This window comes from Bufo bufo, chromosome 11, assembly GCF_905171765.1.
Source record: "Bufo bufo chromosome 11, aBufBuf1.1, whole genome shotgun sequence".
NCBI lineage: Eukaryota > Metazoa > Chordata > Amphibia > Anura > Bufonidae > Bufo > Bufo bufo.
The window spans coordinates 95679089-95695628 of NC_053399.1; the positions used below are offsets into that span (position 1 = coordinate 95679089).

The following is a 16540-nucleotide window of genomic DNA, read 5'->3' on the forward strand; positions in this document are numbered from 1 at the left end:
TATGGAATAAAATGTCTGCCTCTGGTGTGTAAGGGACAAAATGTCTGCCTCTGGTGTGTACGGAATAAAATGTCTGCCTCTGGTGTGTGCGGGACAAAATGTCTGCCTCTGGTGTGTACGGAATAAAATGTCTGCCTCTGGTGTGTAAGGGACAAAATGTCTGCCTCTGGTGTGTGTGGGACAAAATGTCCACCTCTGGTGTGTAAGGGACAAAATGTCTGCTTTTGGTGTGTAACGGACAAAATATCTGCATCTGGTGTGTGAGGGACAAAATGTTTGTTTTTGGTATGTAAGGGACAAAATGTCTGCCTCTGTTGTGTGTGGAATAAAATGTCTGCCTCTGGTGTGTAAGGGACAAAATGTCCACCTCTGGTGTGTAAGGGACAAAATGTCCACTTCTGGTGTGTAAGGGACAAAATATCCACCTCTGGTGTGTAAGTGACAAAATGTCCTCCTCTGGTGTGTAAGGGACAAAATGTCTGCTTTTGGTGTGTAAGGGACAAAATGTCTGCTTTTGGTGTGTAAGGGACAAAATGTCTGCCTCTGTTGTCTGCGGAATAAAATGTCTGCCTCTGGTGTGTAAGGGACAAAATGTCCACCTCTGGTGTGTGTGGGACAAAATGTCTGCCTCTGGTGTGTGTGGGACAGAATGTCCACCTCTGGTGTGTGTGGGACAAAATGTCTGCCTCTGGTGTGTGTGGGATTAAATGTCCGCCTCTGGTATGTGTAGGACAAAATGTCTGCCTCTGGTGTGTAAGGGACAAAATGTCTGTTTTTGGTATGTAAGGGACAAAATGTCTGCCTCTGTTGTGTGCGGAATAAAATGTCTGCCTCTGGTGTGTAAGGGACAAAATGTCCACCTCTGGTGTGTAAGGGACAAAATGTCCACCTCTGGTGTGTAAGGGACAAAATGTCCATCTCTGGTGTGTAAGGGACAAAATGTCTGCCTCTGGTGTGTAAGGGACAAAATTTCCACTTCTGGTGTGTAAGGGACAAAATGTCCACCTCTGGTGTGTAAGTGACAAAATGTCCTCCTCTGGTGTGTAAGGGACAAAATGTCTGCTTTTGGTGTGTAAGGGACAAAATGTCTGCTTTTGGTGTGTAAGGGACAAAATGTCCACCTCTGGTGTGTAAGGGACAAAATGTCCACCTCTGGTGTGTAAGGGACAAAATGTCCTCCTCTAGTGTGTAAGGGACAAAATGTCCTCCTCTAGTGTGTAAGGGACAGAATGTCCACCTCTGGTGTGTAAGGAGCAAAATGGCTGCCTCTGGTGTGTGTGCGAAAAATTGTCTGTCTCTGGTGTGTGATCCATTGTGTGTGTGTGTGGGGGGTGGGGACAAAATGTCTGTCTCTGCTGTCCCTATTTTATGTGGGGGGACAGTATGTCTGCCTTTACTGTATGATTGTGACAAAATGTCTGGCTCTGGTATGTGTGTATAACTACTATAATGTCTGCCTCCGATGTGAGAATACTTGCCAATTCTCCCAAAACATCTATCAGGCTCCTGGAAAAAGCATAGACCTCTTGGACCCCAACTGAGCAGACAAATCTCTTGCACTGGCTTTCCCTAAGAAAACCGCCTCCCATGAACATTAACTGCACATCGCCAGGATATTGCAGCCCCAGCGCTCATATGTGCTCTGCGGGGGTGTGACTATGTGAGAAAGGGGCGTGTGGTTCAAAAATGGGTGTGTCTCTGTTGGGAAAAATTTGCAGACTGCACTACCAATCCTAGTCTCTCGAGCCAACTCAAAAAATTTGATAAGTATGGATGTCAGGGACACAATGGACATTAAAAAACAATGGATTTGCCATGGTTGTGAAGTGTACGTGAAATTGAAGCCTCAGGAATATTATGGGACAAAATGTCTGCCACACCTGCTTTCTTCTCTACTGCAATGCCATTCTAGGTCAGGGATTTCGGTGACTGGTATTCCTGAATCAGCAGGTTTTTTTTTTAGAAGCAACATTGATTTTAGTGCCGTCTCACCGTGCGTGCCCAGCATCCTGGCATTTTAATCAATCGTTCTGTCAAAGCAGAGAGTCATACATTCTGTCTTATTAACAGCTCTGATAAGCACCAAAGGGGTATAATCCACTAATTCGAGAAATTTGAGAAAACAACCTAACAGACATCTGGTAATTATATGCTAAAATACTAATATATCGTTTGTGCACTTCTGCCCACTAGAGGGCAGAATAAGACTTAACCGAAATTTCACATTAAAACTTTCACACCGTAACAAACAAAATCATAAGACAAAAATAAAATTGGATTTTCTTTTAACGCTCACCTAATTTCTTGGCTACAGCAGCATCGTGTTCAGAGTCCACCAACCCAAATCCCACTCCTTTATCTTCCAGGACTTGGGCAGCTAACTAGGGAAAAAGACAAAATGGGAGAAAAAGGGAAAGAGAGAAGAAAGAGAATGTTTTAGGACTGTAAAACTAGAAAAATCATTCAATGCATGCATTTATACAAAGTGACAGTTGAGGGCCCCACTACCAGTGTTATCACTACACTATACTACATGAATATACAGAAACTACTATAATAATGCCCCCCTATCTCCAAGAATATAACTACTATAATACTTCCCCCTATCTCCAAGAATATAACTACTATAATGCTGCCTCCTTTGTACAAGAATATAACTACTATAATACTGCTCCTATGTACAAGAATATAACTACTATAATACTGCTCCCATGTAAAAGAATATAACTACTATAATACTGCTCCTATGTACAAGAATATAACTACTATAATACTGCTCCTATGTACAGGAATATAACTACTGTAATACTGCTCCTATGTACAAGAATATAACTACTATAATAATGCCCCCCTATCTCCAAGAATATAACTACTATAATACTGCTCCTATCTCCAAGAATATAACTACTATAATACTGCCTCCTTTGTACAAGAATATAGCTACCATAATACTGCTGCTATGTACAAGAATATAACTACTATAATACTGCTGCTATGTACAAGAATATAACTACTATAATACTGCTACTATGTATAAGAATATATCTACTATAATACTGCTCCTATGTACAAGAATATAACTACTATAATACTACCTCCTATGTACAAGAATATAACTACTATAATACTGTCCCCCTATGTACAAGAATATAACTACTATAATACTGCTCCTATATACAAGAATATAACTACTATAATACTGCCTCCTATGTACAAGAATATAACTACTATAATACTGCTCCTATGTACAAGAATATAACTACTATAATACTGCCCCTATGTACAAGAATATAACTACTATAATACTGCTCCTATATACAAGAATATAACTACTATAATACTGCTCCTATGTACAAGAATATAACTACTATAATACTGCTCCTATGTACAAGAATATAACTACTATAATACTGCTCCTATGTACAAGAATATAACTACTATAATACTGCCTTCTATATACAAGAATATAACTACTATAATACTGCTTCCTATGTACAAGAATATAACTACTATAATAATGCTCCTATGTACAAGAATATAACTACTATAATACTGCCTCCTATGTACAAGAATATAACTACTATAATACTGCCCCTATGTACAAGAATATAACTACTATAATACTGCCTCCTATGTACAAGAATATAACTACTATAATACTGCCTCCTATGTACAAGAATATAACTGCTATAATACTGTACAATATATTACTTATTTTGGTTTGTATCTCCATACTTGCAGCAGATCAGTAAAGTGACTAATTCCCCTGGATTGCGGTGATATATCTTTGCCAGTTGGCACTACAGTCTTCTAAACACAGGTAGAGATTATTTTTACAAGGCAGCCTTCTGAACTCTGTCGCCCGTCTGTCTTCGATGACACTTTCGTTTTGCCGCCCACGTAAGAATCTATTATGTTTGGATGCTGTTAGTAAAGGCAAGCAGATGCTCAAAACGAGAAGATTGAAAAAAAAATCCTGTGATCTTTGCAGTAAACAGCAGTTGGCCAGACAAATATGATGGATCTGCAGGTTGTGATGCCATCTACTGGGGGAAGAGGCTATGTGCCATATCCACATGTGTGGTTGTAGGCTCCATCTGGACAATTAGCTTCTATACTTCTCTCCCCAGCCTGGTGTAATAGGTAACATTATGCCTAAATAGGCGGGACATGGTTGTACACAGGTGAAATTGACCACTTGAAGGACAAGCTTTGAGGCTGGTTGAGAAGCGGAGGTTAGGTTGATCCCTTCCATTATGCTTCTTAAGTCTTAAGAATCTTCACAGGTCTACACCAACCATGTAGATGGGACCAAACCATGGGTCACATGTACTCCTTCAAGGGAGATGATGGTGAGGGCTGAATGAGCCTTGTGACATATTTCTCAGGATGGGGTGGTGGTGTGACCCAAGACCAAAAAGCCCTCTTATCCATGTTTTTTGTTAAAGGAGTTTTGACCCTTAACATAAACGCAGGGAAGACCAGAGACCATAAAGATCAGAGAGTTAAAGCATGTGGCTCTCCAGAGGCAGAGAGGAGTCCAAGACAAAGTGATCTCCTAGAAAGAAGAGGCTCATCGAGCAAGGAATCCTGGTGTTGTCATGGCATTGAAGAGGTTAATGTTAGAATTCATGGTGGTCTAATGCAATGAAGAGGTTAATATCAGTATCTCTGGTGACCTATGTCAGTGATATCAGTAATCGGGTGATCAATACAAGTCAGGAGATTTATTTCAGAATCTTTTTTTTTTTTTTTTAGAGCAATGAAGAGGTTTATGTTCGATTCCATGGTGGTCTAGAGCAATGGGGGGTAATTGCAGAATCTCTGGTGTCTATGGAGTTAAAATGGCTAGTGGTCTTGTGCAGCGTATGGGTTAAAGTAAACATCTTTGGTGATCTAAGGCTGTATGAAGGGTTATTATCAGTGACTTGGTGGTGCGTAGTAGTCAAGGGCTTGACCACAATATCTCTGGTTATCAAGGGCAATGAAGTGGTTAATGTTAGTATTCATGGTGGTCTAGGCCAGTGAATAGGTTGATGTCTGTATGCTTGGCAGTTATGGCAGTGAGGGGGTTCATTACACAATCACTGGTGGTCTTGGGCAGCAAAGGGGTTCTTCTAAAATTCCTTGGTGGTCTAGGGAAGTGAAGAGGAAGCTTCAGAGATGCGCAGCTTAGGGTGAGTTCACACCACATTTAGCCCTCTGATCCCCAAAAATGGTATTCATACTATGCCTGTAAGACGCGAGACAGGTATATAGACACTCTGCTAGTAGTCCAGATACAATGTCAACCTGCAGCAGGTGCCCTCTGGTGATGCCCACTGACACTGAGCCTGCCCAACTTACTTTTGACTGACAAGGAGGTCTCTTTTAGACTCGACCACTCTTCTCATTCTAGTTGGGTCTCCTCATCACACACCTACATGCCCATGCCTTCAAACCAGGGCAGCATCTCTTTCCCTCTGTAAACATGGTGCATGTCCTTTACCCACTGCCCTGGTAACAGCCCACTCGGCGCCTCCATCACATTCAATAAGAATAACACATATTATATACATTTTTCCTAATTAAAACATAGGGGCCAACTGCAAGATGGAGGGAGAAGGGGGGCTCCTCCTCACTTTACATACGAGCATAGGTCAACTGAGGGCTAAATGTGGTGTGAACAGTGGAGAAGAGTCACCAAATAGGAGGAGTGGAGGGCTTACATGGGTCCCAGATTAAGAGGAGTCCTGGGCAGAGAGGATCATGTGCTGCTTCTTGGCCAATCACACCTGAGGAGAGTTGGTTATTTGTTTTGTGATTGGCTAGTGGCACATGATCTTGTTTGTCTCAGACTGCTCTCTGCCTCGATTTTCCCTCTTGTTTGTCTTGGACTTCTCTGTACCCTGGATTCTTCTCTGTCTGGAACTTCTTTCAGCCCAGGACTTTGCCTGGGACTCCTTTCTGCCTGCCACTTCTCTTTGCCCAGCTCTCCTCTCGCATTCATCTTCTTTCTGCCCAGTACTTCCCCCTGCCCCCCTTGTCTCTTCTCTCTCTGCCCCAAGTCTCTTCTCTGCCCCCCTGGTTCTCACTGCTCTGGACTCCTTTCTGCCTTGGTCTCCTCACTGACCTGGACTCCTCTCTGCCCTGCATGCCATTCTGCCCACAACTTTTTCTCTGTTTGGGATTCCTTTCTGCCTAGGTCTCTGTGCCCTGATCTTCTTTCTCCCCAGGACATCTTTTTGTTTTGGACTCCTCTCTGCTCAGTACTCCTTTCTTCTTAAGACTCTTCTGCTCAGTACTCCTTTCTTCTTAAGACTCCTCTCTGCTCAGTACTCCTTTCTTCTTAAGACTCTTCTGCTCAGTACTCCTTTCTTCTTAAGACTCTTCTGCTCAGTACTCCTTTCTTCTTAAGACTTCTCTCTGCTCAGTACTCATTTCTTCTTAAGACTTCTCTCTGCTCAGTACTCCTTTCTTCTTAAGACTCTTCTGCTCAGTACTCCTTTCTTCTTAAGACTCTTCTGCTCAGTACTCCTTTCTTCTTAAGACTCCTCTCTGCTCGGTTCTCCTCTCTGTCTTAAATGTCTTTCTGACCATGACTCTGCCCAGGACTCCTCTCTTCCCTGAATTCTTTTCTGTCCATAACTTTTCTATTTGGGCCTCCTGTCTGCCCTGGACTCCTCTCCATTTCAGGCCGGGGAGAGGATGACTGTAGGACAGGAGAATACAGTCTACTGCTCCCTGTTATCAGCCATTTCAGATTGGGAAGATGCTGGCTGCAGGGCTCGTGATAATTTGCCATGAGGGTGAGCGATAGGCCACATTGTCGCCTGTGCCCAGAGTATTTTGGGTTCTGTTAAGGCATCCAGGGAGCGGGCGTCTGAACTGCGGGCGAACCTTATAAAGAGTCTATTTTTGAGCCTCTTGGCCGGTGCTGCGGCTCAGTGTGAGAGGACCTCTCGTCCCCTCTAAGCCTTTTCCAGAGAGACGACCATATGGAGCAGTGCTGCAATTCCCCTGAATGTGCACTTCAGCCTGTAACCTAAGCAGGGCCGGGGGGTGGTGTGCCCGCCAGCCCCACTCAACACATCTCTTCTTCCAGCCCATCTGGCCCAGGACAGCCCATTCTTGGCCTCAGCAACTGCTCTCCTCCAATCCACTGGAAGAATTGGGAAGATTTTTTTTATTTTTTTACTGGAGTCAGCGAAGACGCTGTGCCCGGATCCACACAGCATACCTTATAAAGGTACGGGCACCGGAGCCATATCACCGGCAGAGCCCAGTACATTAAATATAGAAACCTCTGGGGCCGACATGATCCTAGGAGGGGAAGCAGCAGCTATGGAGAATATACCCGGGGGCCGGCACATATGTGATACCACAAGACACTAACTACTACTACCATCATCTTCATTACTGTGTCTACAGCACATCATATCACATAGAATACATTGTAGCTATCTATCTCTCTCTCTATCTATCTCATATCTATTATCTATCTATTTATCTCTCTTTCTCATATCTATCTATCTTTCTATCTATCTCATATAAAATCAAATCAAATAAGCTTTATTGGCAGGACTAAATACATTTTAGCATTGCCAAAGCAAGTGGGAAATAATTGGGTAGGGTTGGGGGATGGGGAGATATACAGGGTGGGGGTATAGGAGTCCATGGTATATCAGGCTCCTCTCAGTCTATGGCAGGCAGTAATATATTGTGCTGCTATGGCCGCTGTGTTCTCCTCTTCCCCCAGCAGTATGGAGAGTCTCTCCTCCTTCTCCATGGAGGTGAAGTCTGGGCAGAGATCAGACAGTCTCCTGAAGTGAGTCTCCCTCATTGCTGAGTATTTGGGGCACCGCAGCAGGAAATGAGCCTCATCCTCCACGGCCTCTTGGTCACACTGCTTTATCTATCTATCTCATATCTATCACATATCTATCTATCTATCTATCTATCTATCTATCTATCTATCCTCCATGTATCTCATGTTACTGTCCAGAATAGTTGTGAAGACCTCATATACTGTAACATGTTTGCGGCAGATGAGACCTGACTGTGAAGAGCATAGACCCAGTCCACCACCATTAGCTCAGATGGGCTCCATGTTCTTGACTGTCCACATGGAGATGAGGATTTGTGATATTTTGGGAACTCAATGGCCATCAAAAATTGAGCTAATGCTATTTAAGTTTCCTTCCCTTCTTAAGTTTTCCTCAAGAATTGGACACTTCATCTTAGTCTCTTTCAATTAATTGTCCACCAGTTGAGGCATCGTAGAGTAAAGGTCGAGCATGCAACCCTAGACGTATAATTGGGAGCTCTTACTGATGATAGGACTGCTCTTTCCATCTGCCCACAGAATGATCTAATATAACCACTTAGTATGAAGACGTAGCCAAAATTGGTACCCAGCAATCTGAGTAAATGACAGGGCCCCATCATCGACACTTAGAATGGAGAGCTGAAATATCTGAGAAGGTTCATAATGACTCTACTTATGGTCCTCATTACATAGATATGTCCTTTTAATACCCCTAAAAAAGTTGTCCAGGATTACAAAAACATGGCTGCTTCCTTCCAGAAACAACACCACACCTGTCCTCAGGTTGTATGTGGTATTGCAGCCAACCCTCACTCATTTTGAAAGAGCTCCTAGCCTAGACCAGTGATGGCTAACCTCCGGCACACCAGCTGTGGTTAAACTACAACTCCCAAGGTGTGCACTTGCTTAGCTATTCTCAGAACTCCCTATAAATGAATGGAGCATGCTGGGAGTCGTAGTTTCACCGAAGCTGGACTGTCGGAGGTTTGCCATCACTGGACTAGACCTTTCAGTGGTCATCAATGACAAAGAGCTACAACTTCAATGAGGCTCATCCAACTCTTTTTACACAGTGTGATCTATACGGGATTTAAGATGCACTGTCTTGAGGAGACTTCATTTGAAACATGAAATAATCTGGGTCTTGGGAGGGGGCGCTGTTGCATGGATGTCTACGGCAGATGGCAGTGGTCAAAAGTGGTATTGCATGCAGCATAAAAATTATGTGAACATTTAAAGAAGTTTTCTGTTAGAAATGAAAGACATCACTTGTCATCGACAGGATGGGCTCTGTAATATTATAATTATTAGAAAGGAAGAGATTTGTCACAGCTCATGCATTCCCTTTAACTATAGTAGGGCTGGCCAACCTGCGGCTCTCCAGCTGTTGTCAAACTACAACTCCCACCATTCCCTGCTGTAGGCTGATAGCTGTAGGCAGACTGGGCATGCTGGGAGTTGTAGTTTTGCAACAGCTGGAGAGCCGCAGGTTGGCCAGCCCTGAACTATAGAGTTTAGTGCAGGAGAACAATCAGACACAGGCCCAAGTAATTGATGGCCCCGCCTAGTTATGGGTGGAAGGTTATTAACACCTGTGAGGCAGACATGTTGACATCTGCCATGTTAGCAGACCCTGGGATGTGCAACATGTGACATTTAAACTATTGCCGAGTCCTGAATATCGACTAGTCAGGTCTACCATCTCAGCAGCTTCCATGTCTTAACCTGAGGAGAGCTGTGATTGGTCAATATTGCTACCCGGCAATGGCTTCTTGGCAATCACTTTGCGTGACCCAACCTGAAGTCTCTGCAGCCAGTAAAAAGGTCTAATACTGATGTTAGAAGCACAACTATACACAGCAGTAGCCAATCAGATGCTTGCATTCAGCAAAAGCTGATTGGTCGAACTATAAAATTGGCCCCTTGGATTTTGCAAAATGTTTGATAGTCAGAAACATATAGAACAAAGTTGCAAGAGGTCAACAGTATTGTGTGATGTCACAGAAGGAGGGGCTTGTACATGCAAACAGAAGATGTGATAATCTTGAGGATGCTTACCAAAATTTGCATACATTTTCATATAATTACGTAAATATTCATGCCCTAATTACGTAATCATAATAATTGCATTTAAAAAACAGCTTTTTTTTTTCTCGAGAATACACAATGATAAATCACTCTAAAGTCCAAAATATGAAATGGCTTTTGAACCCTCCGACAACTTTAACGTATTGCTTGACTACAACACAAGATTAGGTTGGGTGTAACTGTGTGCATTAAAAGTTGAGATGTAATCAAGAAAAAGTGACAGCCTCTGACTGTGCTTGACAACAAAAGACATAGAGGAAAGTTACAGAATAAAGCCAGCAATAAGTAAAGGTTGCAGGAGGGCGTAGCTAAATGAACAAGCTAATATTAGGGTGAAAAGAAGCTATTTAAAGTCCCTGAGTCAAGTTGTGATGTCTTCTAGTGGAGGAAGACTCGAAGCTGGGATTTCCATCCACTAAATGATATCACAAGTTGCCAAATTTTTAGGATTTTGACATGACATAAATAACAAGTATCTCCTTGTGTCTCTCGGTACCTCCAAAATCAGCTCCTCCATCTCAAACTGTCTTTGGGAAGCTTTGTCATCCCCAATAGGTTCATGGTATAGCAAAGCCAAAACGTCATACTTCTTTAGGGCGGCCTTATAGTTTTTCAAGCTGATGTGGATGACTCTGTCCTCTCCGTCATACTCTGGGAAGTCGAGTCCGTCATCCGCCCGGGCACCCACGTTGGTCAGGGCCAAGCACAGAGCTCCCAAAACCAGCCACAGCCCCTTCATCCTCTCGCACGTTCCAAATCAACAGGTCACAGATTTGGGTCCCAGTTTAAAATCAGTGGGGGGAGAACTTTAGGAGGATTGTACCAAAACCCCTTTCGCCACCCCTACAGGTAATGGAATAGTTTCGGATGGACAGGTATCTCCTCTGGCTTCTTGGTGAGATGGCCCCACTCTTACTTAGGGGCTTGGGGACAGCTCCTTGAGCTGGTTGAGATGGAGGCGAGAGTCTGGGAACAAGTGGTGGAGGCTATCCCAGTGTGCACAGACTGAAAAAGCAAAGGCAAAATCTGACACCCAGTCCATAAAAGAGGATAAGGGGGCTGGATACGATGAGGTCAAGAACTCGGGAGGGACATCCTATCCTAACAGGCTTGCCAGTCTGGACATTCGTCACTTGAACCCCCCTCCTCCAGTAACCACTGTCTATATATGTCTACATGAGATCGGTCTCCTAATATACTGAGTCCTCAAGTATCCTACTGCCAGAAGCAGGACAGGGGGCATTCAGGCAGCAAGACACCTCGACACAAAACTGAATATCTTCCACCTCAGAAACTGCTTGATAAGTCAATTTTATATGCAGTCATTGGATCTGCTTTGTTCTATGTAAGACTCTGTTCCTTATTGGGTCTTCGAGGCTTGGATATTTTTACAACCATGCAAGACACCTTAAGGTAGTGGTCTTCAACCTGTGGATCTCACGATCTTCCAACATGTCCTGATGCTTTGCCTCCTATGCTGGGAGCTTTAGTCCCACAACAGTTAGAGAACCAAAAGTCAGAGGCCAACGCCTCTAGGGGATTATAATAAAAATGTGCACTACAACGTGTTGCCAGAGACATCGGTTGTCACTTTACTTACTTATGATCTTCAAGTTAAAACTCAATGGACGGTGGCACTTCAGAAGAGGAACAGGAGGTCTCGTCGTAAAAATTGTAGGGGATCACAGACTGTTTCCCATGCTCTTCTCCCTTGCACAGGCTGCTCCCCATGTACTCGTCCCTTATACAGGCTGCTCCCTATGCCACTCTCTGACAGACTGCTCCTGGTATCCTCATCGCTCACACAGACTGCTCCTCTGACCCCCCTCTTGTACACAGACTGCTCCTCTGAACCCCTCTTGTACACAGACTGCTCCACTGACCCCCTCTTGTACACAGACTGCTCCTCTGTCCCCCTCTTGTACACAGACTGCTCCTCTGACCCCCTCTTGTACACAGACTGCTCCTCTGACCCCCTCTTGTACACAGACTGCTCCTCTGACCCCCTCTTGTACACAGACTGCTCCACTGACCCCCTCTTGTACACAGACTGCTCCTCTGACCCCCCTCTTGTACACAGACTGCTCCTCTGACCCCCTCTTGTACACAGACTGCTCCTCTGTCCCCCTCTTGTACAGAGACTGCTCCTCTGACCCCCCTCTTGTACACAGACTGCTCCTCTGACCCCCTCTTGTACACAGACTGCTCCTCTGACCCCCTCTTGTACACAGACTGCTCCTCTGACCCCCTCTTGTACACAGACTGCTCCTCTGACCCCCTCTTGTACACAGACTGCTCCTCTGACCCCCTCTTGTACACAGACTGCTCCTCTGACCCCCTCTTGTACACAGACTGCTCTTGTACACAGTATGTGGTGGCGCCCCTACAGGAAAGGTAAGTACTGGCGCTGGGGACATGGCTAGGAGGGGGAGATGGTGGCACTGGGGGGCAAGCTGGTGGCACTGGGGGGAAAGCTGGTGGCACCGGGGGGCAAGATGGTGGCACTGGGGGGCAGTTGGTCGCACTGGGGGGCAGTTGGTGGCACTGGGCAGAAGCTGGTGGCACTGGGGGGCAGCTGGTGGCACTGGGGGCAGCTGGTGGCACTGGGGGCAGCTGGTGGCACTGAGGGGCAAGCTGATGGCACTAAGGGGGAAGCTGATGGCACTGGAGGGCAGCTGATGGTACTGGGGTGGCAGCTGGTGGTACTAGTGGACAGCTGTGACACTTGGGGCAGCTGGGGGCACTGGGGGTGGCAGCTGATGGCACTGGGTGGCAGCTGGTGGCACTGGGGGGCAGCTGATGGCAGGGAGGGGGCAGCTGATGGCACTGAGGAGGAAGATGATGGCACTGGGGTGGCAGCTGATGGCACTGTGGGGGCAGCTGATGGCACTGAGGGGGCAGCTGATGGCACTGAGGGGGCAGCTGATGGCACTGGGGGGAGCCTAATGGCACTGGATGGTAGCTGATGGCACATAAGCGCGCACTATTACCCGACGCTGTGTGACATCAGGACGGCAGTCCAGCGCTCAGAGAAGAAGATGGAGGAGCGGCGCCCCTACAGGAAAGGTAAGTACTGGTGCTGGGGACATGGTTAGGAGGGGGAGATGGTGGCACTGGAGGGCAAGCTGGTGGCACTGGGGGGCAAGCTGGTGGCACTGAGGGGGCAGCTTATGGCACTGGGGGGAGACTGATGGCACTGGGGTGGCAGATGATGGCACTGGGGTGGCAGCTGGTGGAACTAGGGTGGCAGCTGGTGGAACTGGGGGCAGCTGGTGGCACTGTGGGGGAAATTGATGGCACTGGGGTGGCAGCTGGTGGCACTGGGGAGCAGCTAATGGCACTGAGGGGGCAGCTGATGGCACTGGGAAGAGCTTGATGGCACTGGATGGCAACTGATGGCACTGGGGGGCAGCTGGTGGCACTGGGGGGCAGTTGGTGGCACTGAGGGGGAAGCTGATGGCAATGAGGAAGGAAGCTGATGGCACTGAGGAGGAAGCTGATGGCATTGGGGAGGAAGTTGATGGCACTGGGATGGCAGCTGATGCCACTGAGGAGGCAGCTGATGGCACTGAGGGGGAAGCTGATGGCACTGGGGTGGCAGCTGATGGCACTGAGGGGGCAGCTAATGGCAATGAGGAAGGAAGCTGATGGCAATGAGGAAGGAAGCTGATGGCACTGGGGGGGAAGCTGATGGCACTGGGGTGGCAGCTGATGGCACTGAGGGGGCAGCTGATGGCACTGGGGGGAGCCTGATGGCACTGAATAGCAGCTGATGAGTTTTTCTAAAGAAAAACTTTCTTTTAGTTAGTTTTTTGTTATTAGAGTACGCGATTAATCGTTCGATTAATCGATAGACTAATCGATTACAAAAATAATCGATAGCTGCGGCCCTAGTTCTGTCCCCTTTAATTATTATATGTGATTATTTACTTTTACTACTCTGTGTGTGATTTGTCTGTTTAACCACTTCCCGCCACGCTAACGCCGAAAGGCGTCATTTCTGCGGCGCTCCCAGGTCACACTAACGCCAATAGGCGTCATCTCGCGTGAGCCGAGATTTCCTGTGAACGCGCGCACACAGGCGCGCGCGCTCACAGGAACGGAAGGTAAGAGAGTTGATCTTCAGCCTGCCAGCGGCGATCGTTCGCTGGCAGGCTGGAGATGTGTTTTTTTTAACCCCTAACAGGTATATTAGACGCTGTTTTGATAACAGCGTCTAATATACCTGCTACCTGGTCCTCTGGTGGTCCCCTTTGTTTGGATCGACCACCAGAGGACACAGGTAGCTCAGTAAAGTAGCACCAAGCACCACTACACTACACTACACCCCCCCCCCCGTCACTTATTAACCCCTTATTAGCCCCTGATCACCCCATATAGACTCCCTGATTACCCCCCTGTCATTGATTACCCCCCTGTCATTGATTACCCCCCTGTAAAGCTCCATTCAGACGTCCGCATGATTTTTACGGATCCACTGATAGATGGATCGGATCCGCAAAACGCATCCGGACGTCTGAATGAAGCCTTACAGGGGCGTGATCAATGACTGTGGTGATCACCCCATATAGACTCCCTGATCACCCCCCTGTCATTGATTACACCCCTGTCATTGATCACCCCCCTGTAAAGCTCCATTCAGACGTCCGCATGATTTTTACGGATGCACTGATAGATGGATCCGATCCGCAAAACGCATCCGGACGTCTGAATGAAGCCTTACAGGGGCATGATCAATGACTGTGGTGATCACCCCATATAGACTCCCTGATCACCCCCCTGTAAAGCTCCATTCAGATGTCCGCATGATTTTTACGGATGCACTGATAGATGGATCCGATCCGCAAAACGCATCCGGACGTCTGAATGAAGCCTTACAGGGGCATGATCAATGACTGTGGTGATCACCCCATATAGACTCCCTGATCACCCCCCTGTAAAGCTCCATTCAGATGTCCGCATGATTTTTACGGATGCACTGATAGATGGATCGGATCCGCAAAACGCATCCGGACGTCTGAATGAAGCCTTACAGGGGCATGATCAATGACTGTGGTGATTACCCCCCTGTAAAGCTCCATTCAGATGTCCGCATGATTTTTACGGATGCACTGATAGATGGATCGGATCCGCAAAACGCATCCGAACGTCTGAATGAAGCCTTACAGGGGCGTGATCAATGACTGTGGTGATCACCCCATATAGACTCCCTGATCACCCCCCCTGTCATTGATTACCCCCCTGTCATTGATTACCCCCCTGTAAAGCTCCATTCAGACGTCCGCATGATTTTTACGGATGCACTGATAGATGGATCGGATCCGCAAAACGCATCCGGACGTCTGAATGAAGCCTTACAGGGGCGTGATCAATGACTGTGGTGATCACCCCATATAGACTCCCTGATCACCCCCCTGTCATTGATCACCCCCCCTGTCATTGATCACCCCCCTGTCATTGATCACCCCCCTGTCATTGATCACCCCCCTGTAAGGCTCCATTCAGACATTTTTTTGGCCCAAGTTAGCGGAATTATTATTATTTTTTTCTTACAAAGTCTCATATTCCACTAACTTGTGTCAAAAAATAAAATCTCACATGAACTCACCATACCCCTCACGGAAACCAAATGCGTAAAATTTTTTAGACATTTATATTCCAGACTTCTTCTCACGCTTTAGGGCCCCTAGAATGCCAGGGCAGTATAAATACCCCACATGTGACCCCATTTCGGAAAGAAGACACCCCCAGGTATTCCGTGAGGGGCATATTGAGTCCATGAAAGATTGAAATTTTTGTCCCAAGTTAGCGGAACGGGAGACTTTGTGAGAAAAAAATTAAAAATATCAATTTCCGCTAACTTGTGCCAAAAAAAAAAAATTTCTATGAACTCGCCATGCCCCTCATTGAATACCTTGGGGTGTCTTCTTTCCAAAATGGGGTCACATGTGGGGTATTTATACTGCCCTGGCATTCTAGGGGCCCCAAAGCGTGAGAAGAAGTCTGGTATCCAAATGTCTAAAAATGCCCTCCTAAAAGGAATTTGGGCACCTTTGCGCATCTAGGCTGCAAAAAAGTGTCACACATCTGGTATCGCCGTACTCAGGAGAAGTTGGGGAATGTGTTTTGGGGTGTCATTTTACATATACCCATGCTGGGTGAGAGAAATATCTTGGTCAAATGCCAACTTTGTATAAAAAAATGGGAAAAGTTGTCTTTTGCCAAGATATTTCTCTCACCCAGCATGGGTATATGTAAAATGACACCCCAAAACACATTCCCCAACTTCTCCTGAATACGGCGATACCACATGTGTGACACTTTTTTGCAGCCTAGGTGGGCAAAGGGGCCCACATTCCAAAGAGCACCTTTAGGATTTCACAGGTCATTTACCTACTTACCACACATTAGGGCCCCTGGAAAATGCCAGGGCAGTATAACTACCCAACAAGTGACCCCATTTTGGAAAGAAGACACCCCAAGGTATTCCGTGAGGGGCATGGCGAGTTCCTAGAATTTTTTATTTTTTGTCACAAGTTAGTGGAAAATGATGATTTTTTTTTTTTTTTTTTTTTTCATACAAAGTCTCATATTCCACTAACTTGTGACAAAAAATAAAAACTTCCATGAACTCACTATGCCCAT

General features: G+C 46.1%; 1 protein-coding gene across 1 annotated transcript in view; it reads right to left on the reverse strand.

Annotated features, from left to right (window-relative positions):
* CASQ1 (calsequestrin 1) overlaps positions 1 to 10989 on the reverse strand; it is a 49746-nt gene extending 38757 nt beyond the window's left edge. Inside the window, exons 1-2 of the mRNA XM_040411445.1 lie at positions 10392 to 10989; positions 2297 to 2381 (exon numbers count right to left, since the gene is read on the reverse strand). Coding sequence (XP_040267379.1) covers positions 2297 to 2381; positions 10392 to 10634 — 328 coding nt within the window. The 5' untranslated portion in view covers positions 10635 to 10989. The remainder of the gene's footprint in view (positions 1 to 2296; positions 2382 to 10391) is intronic.
* Positions 10990 to 16540: the final 5551 nt, after the last annotated feature.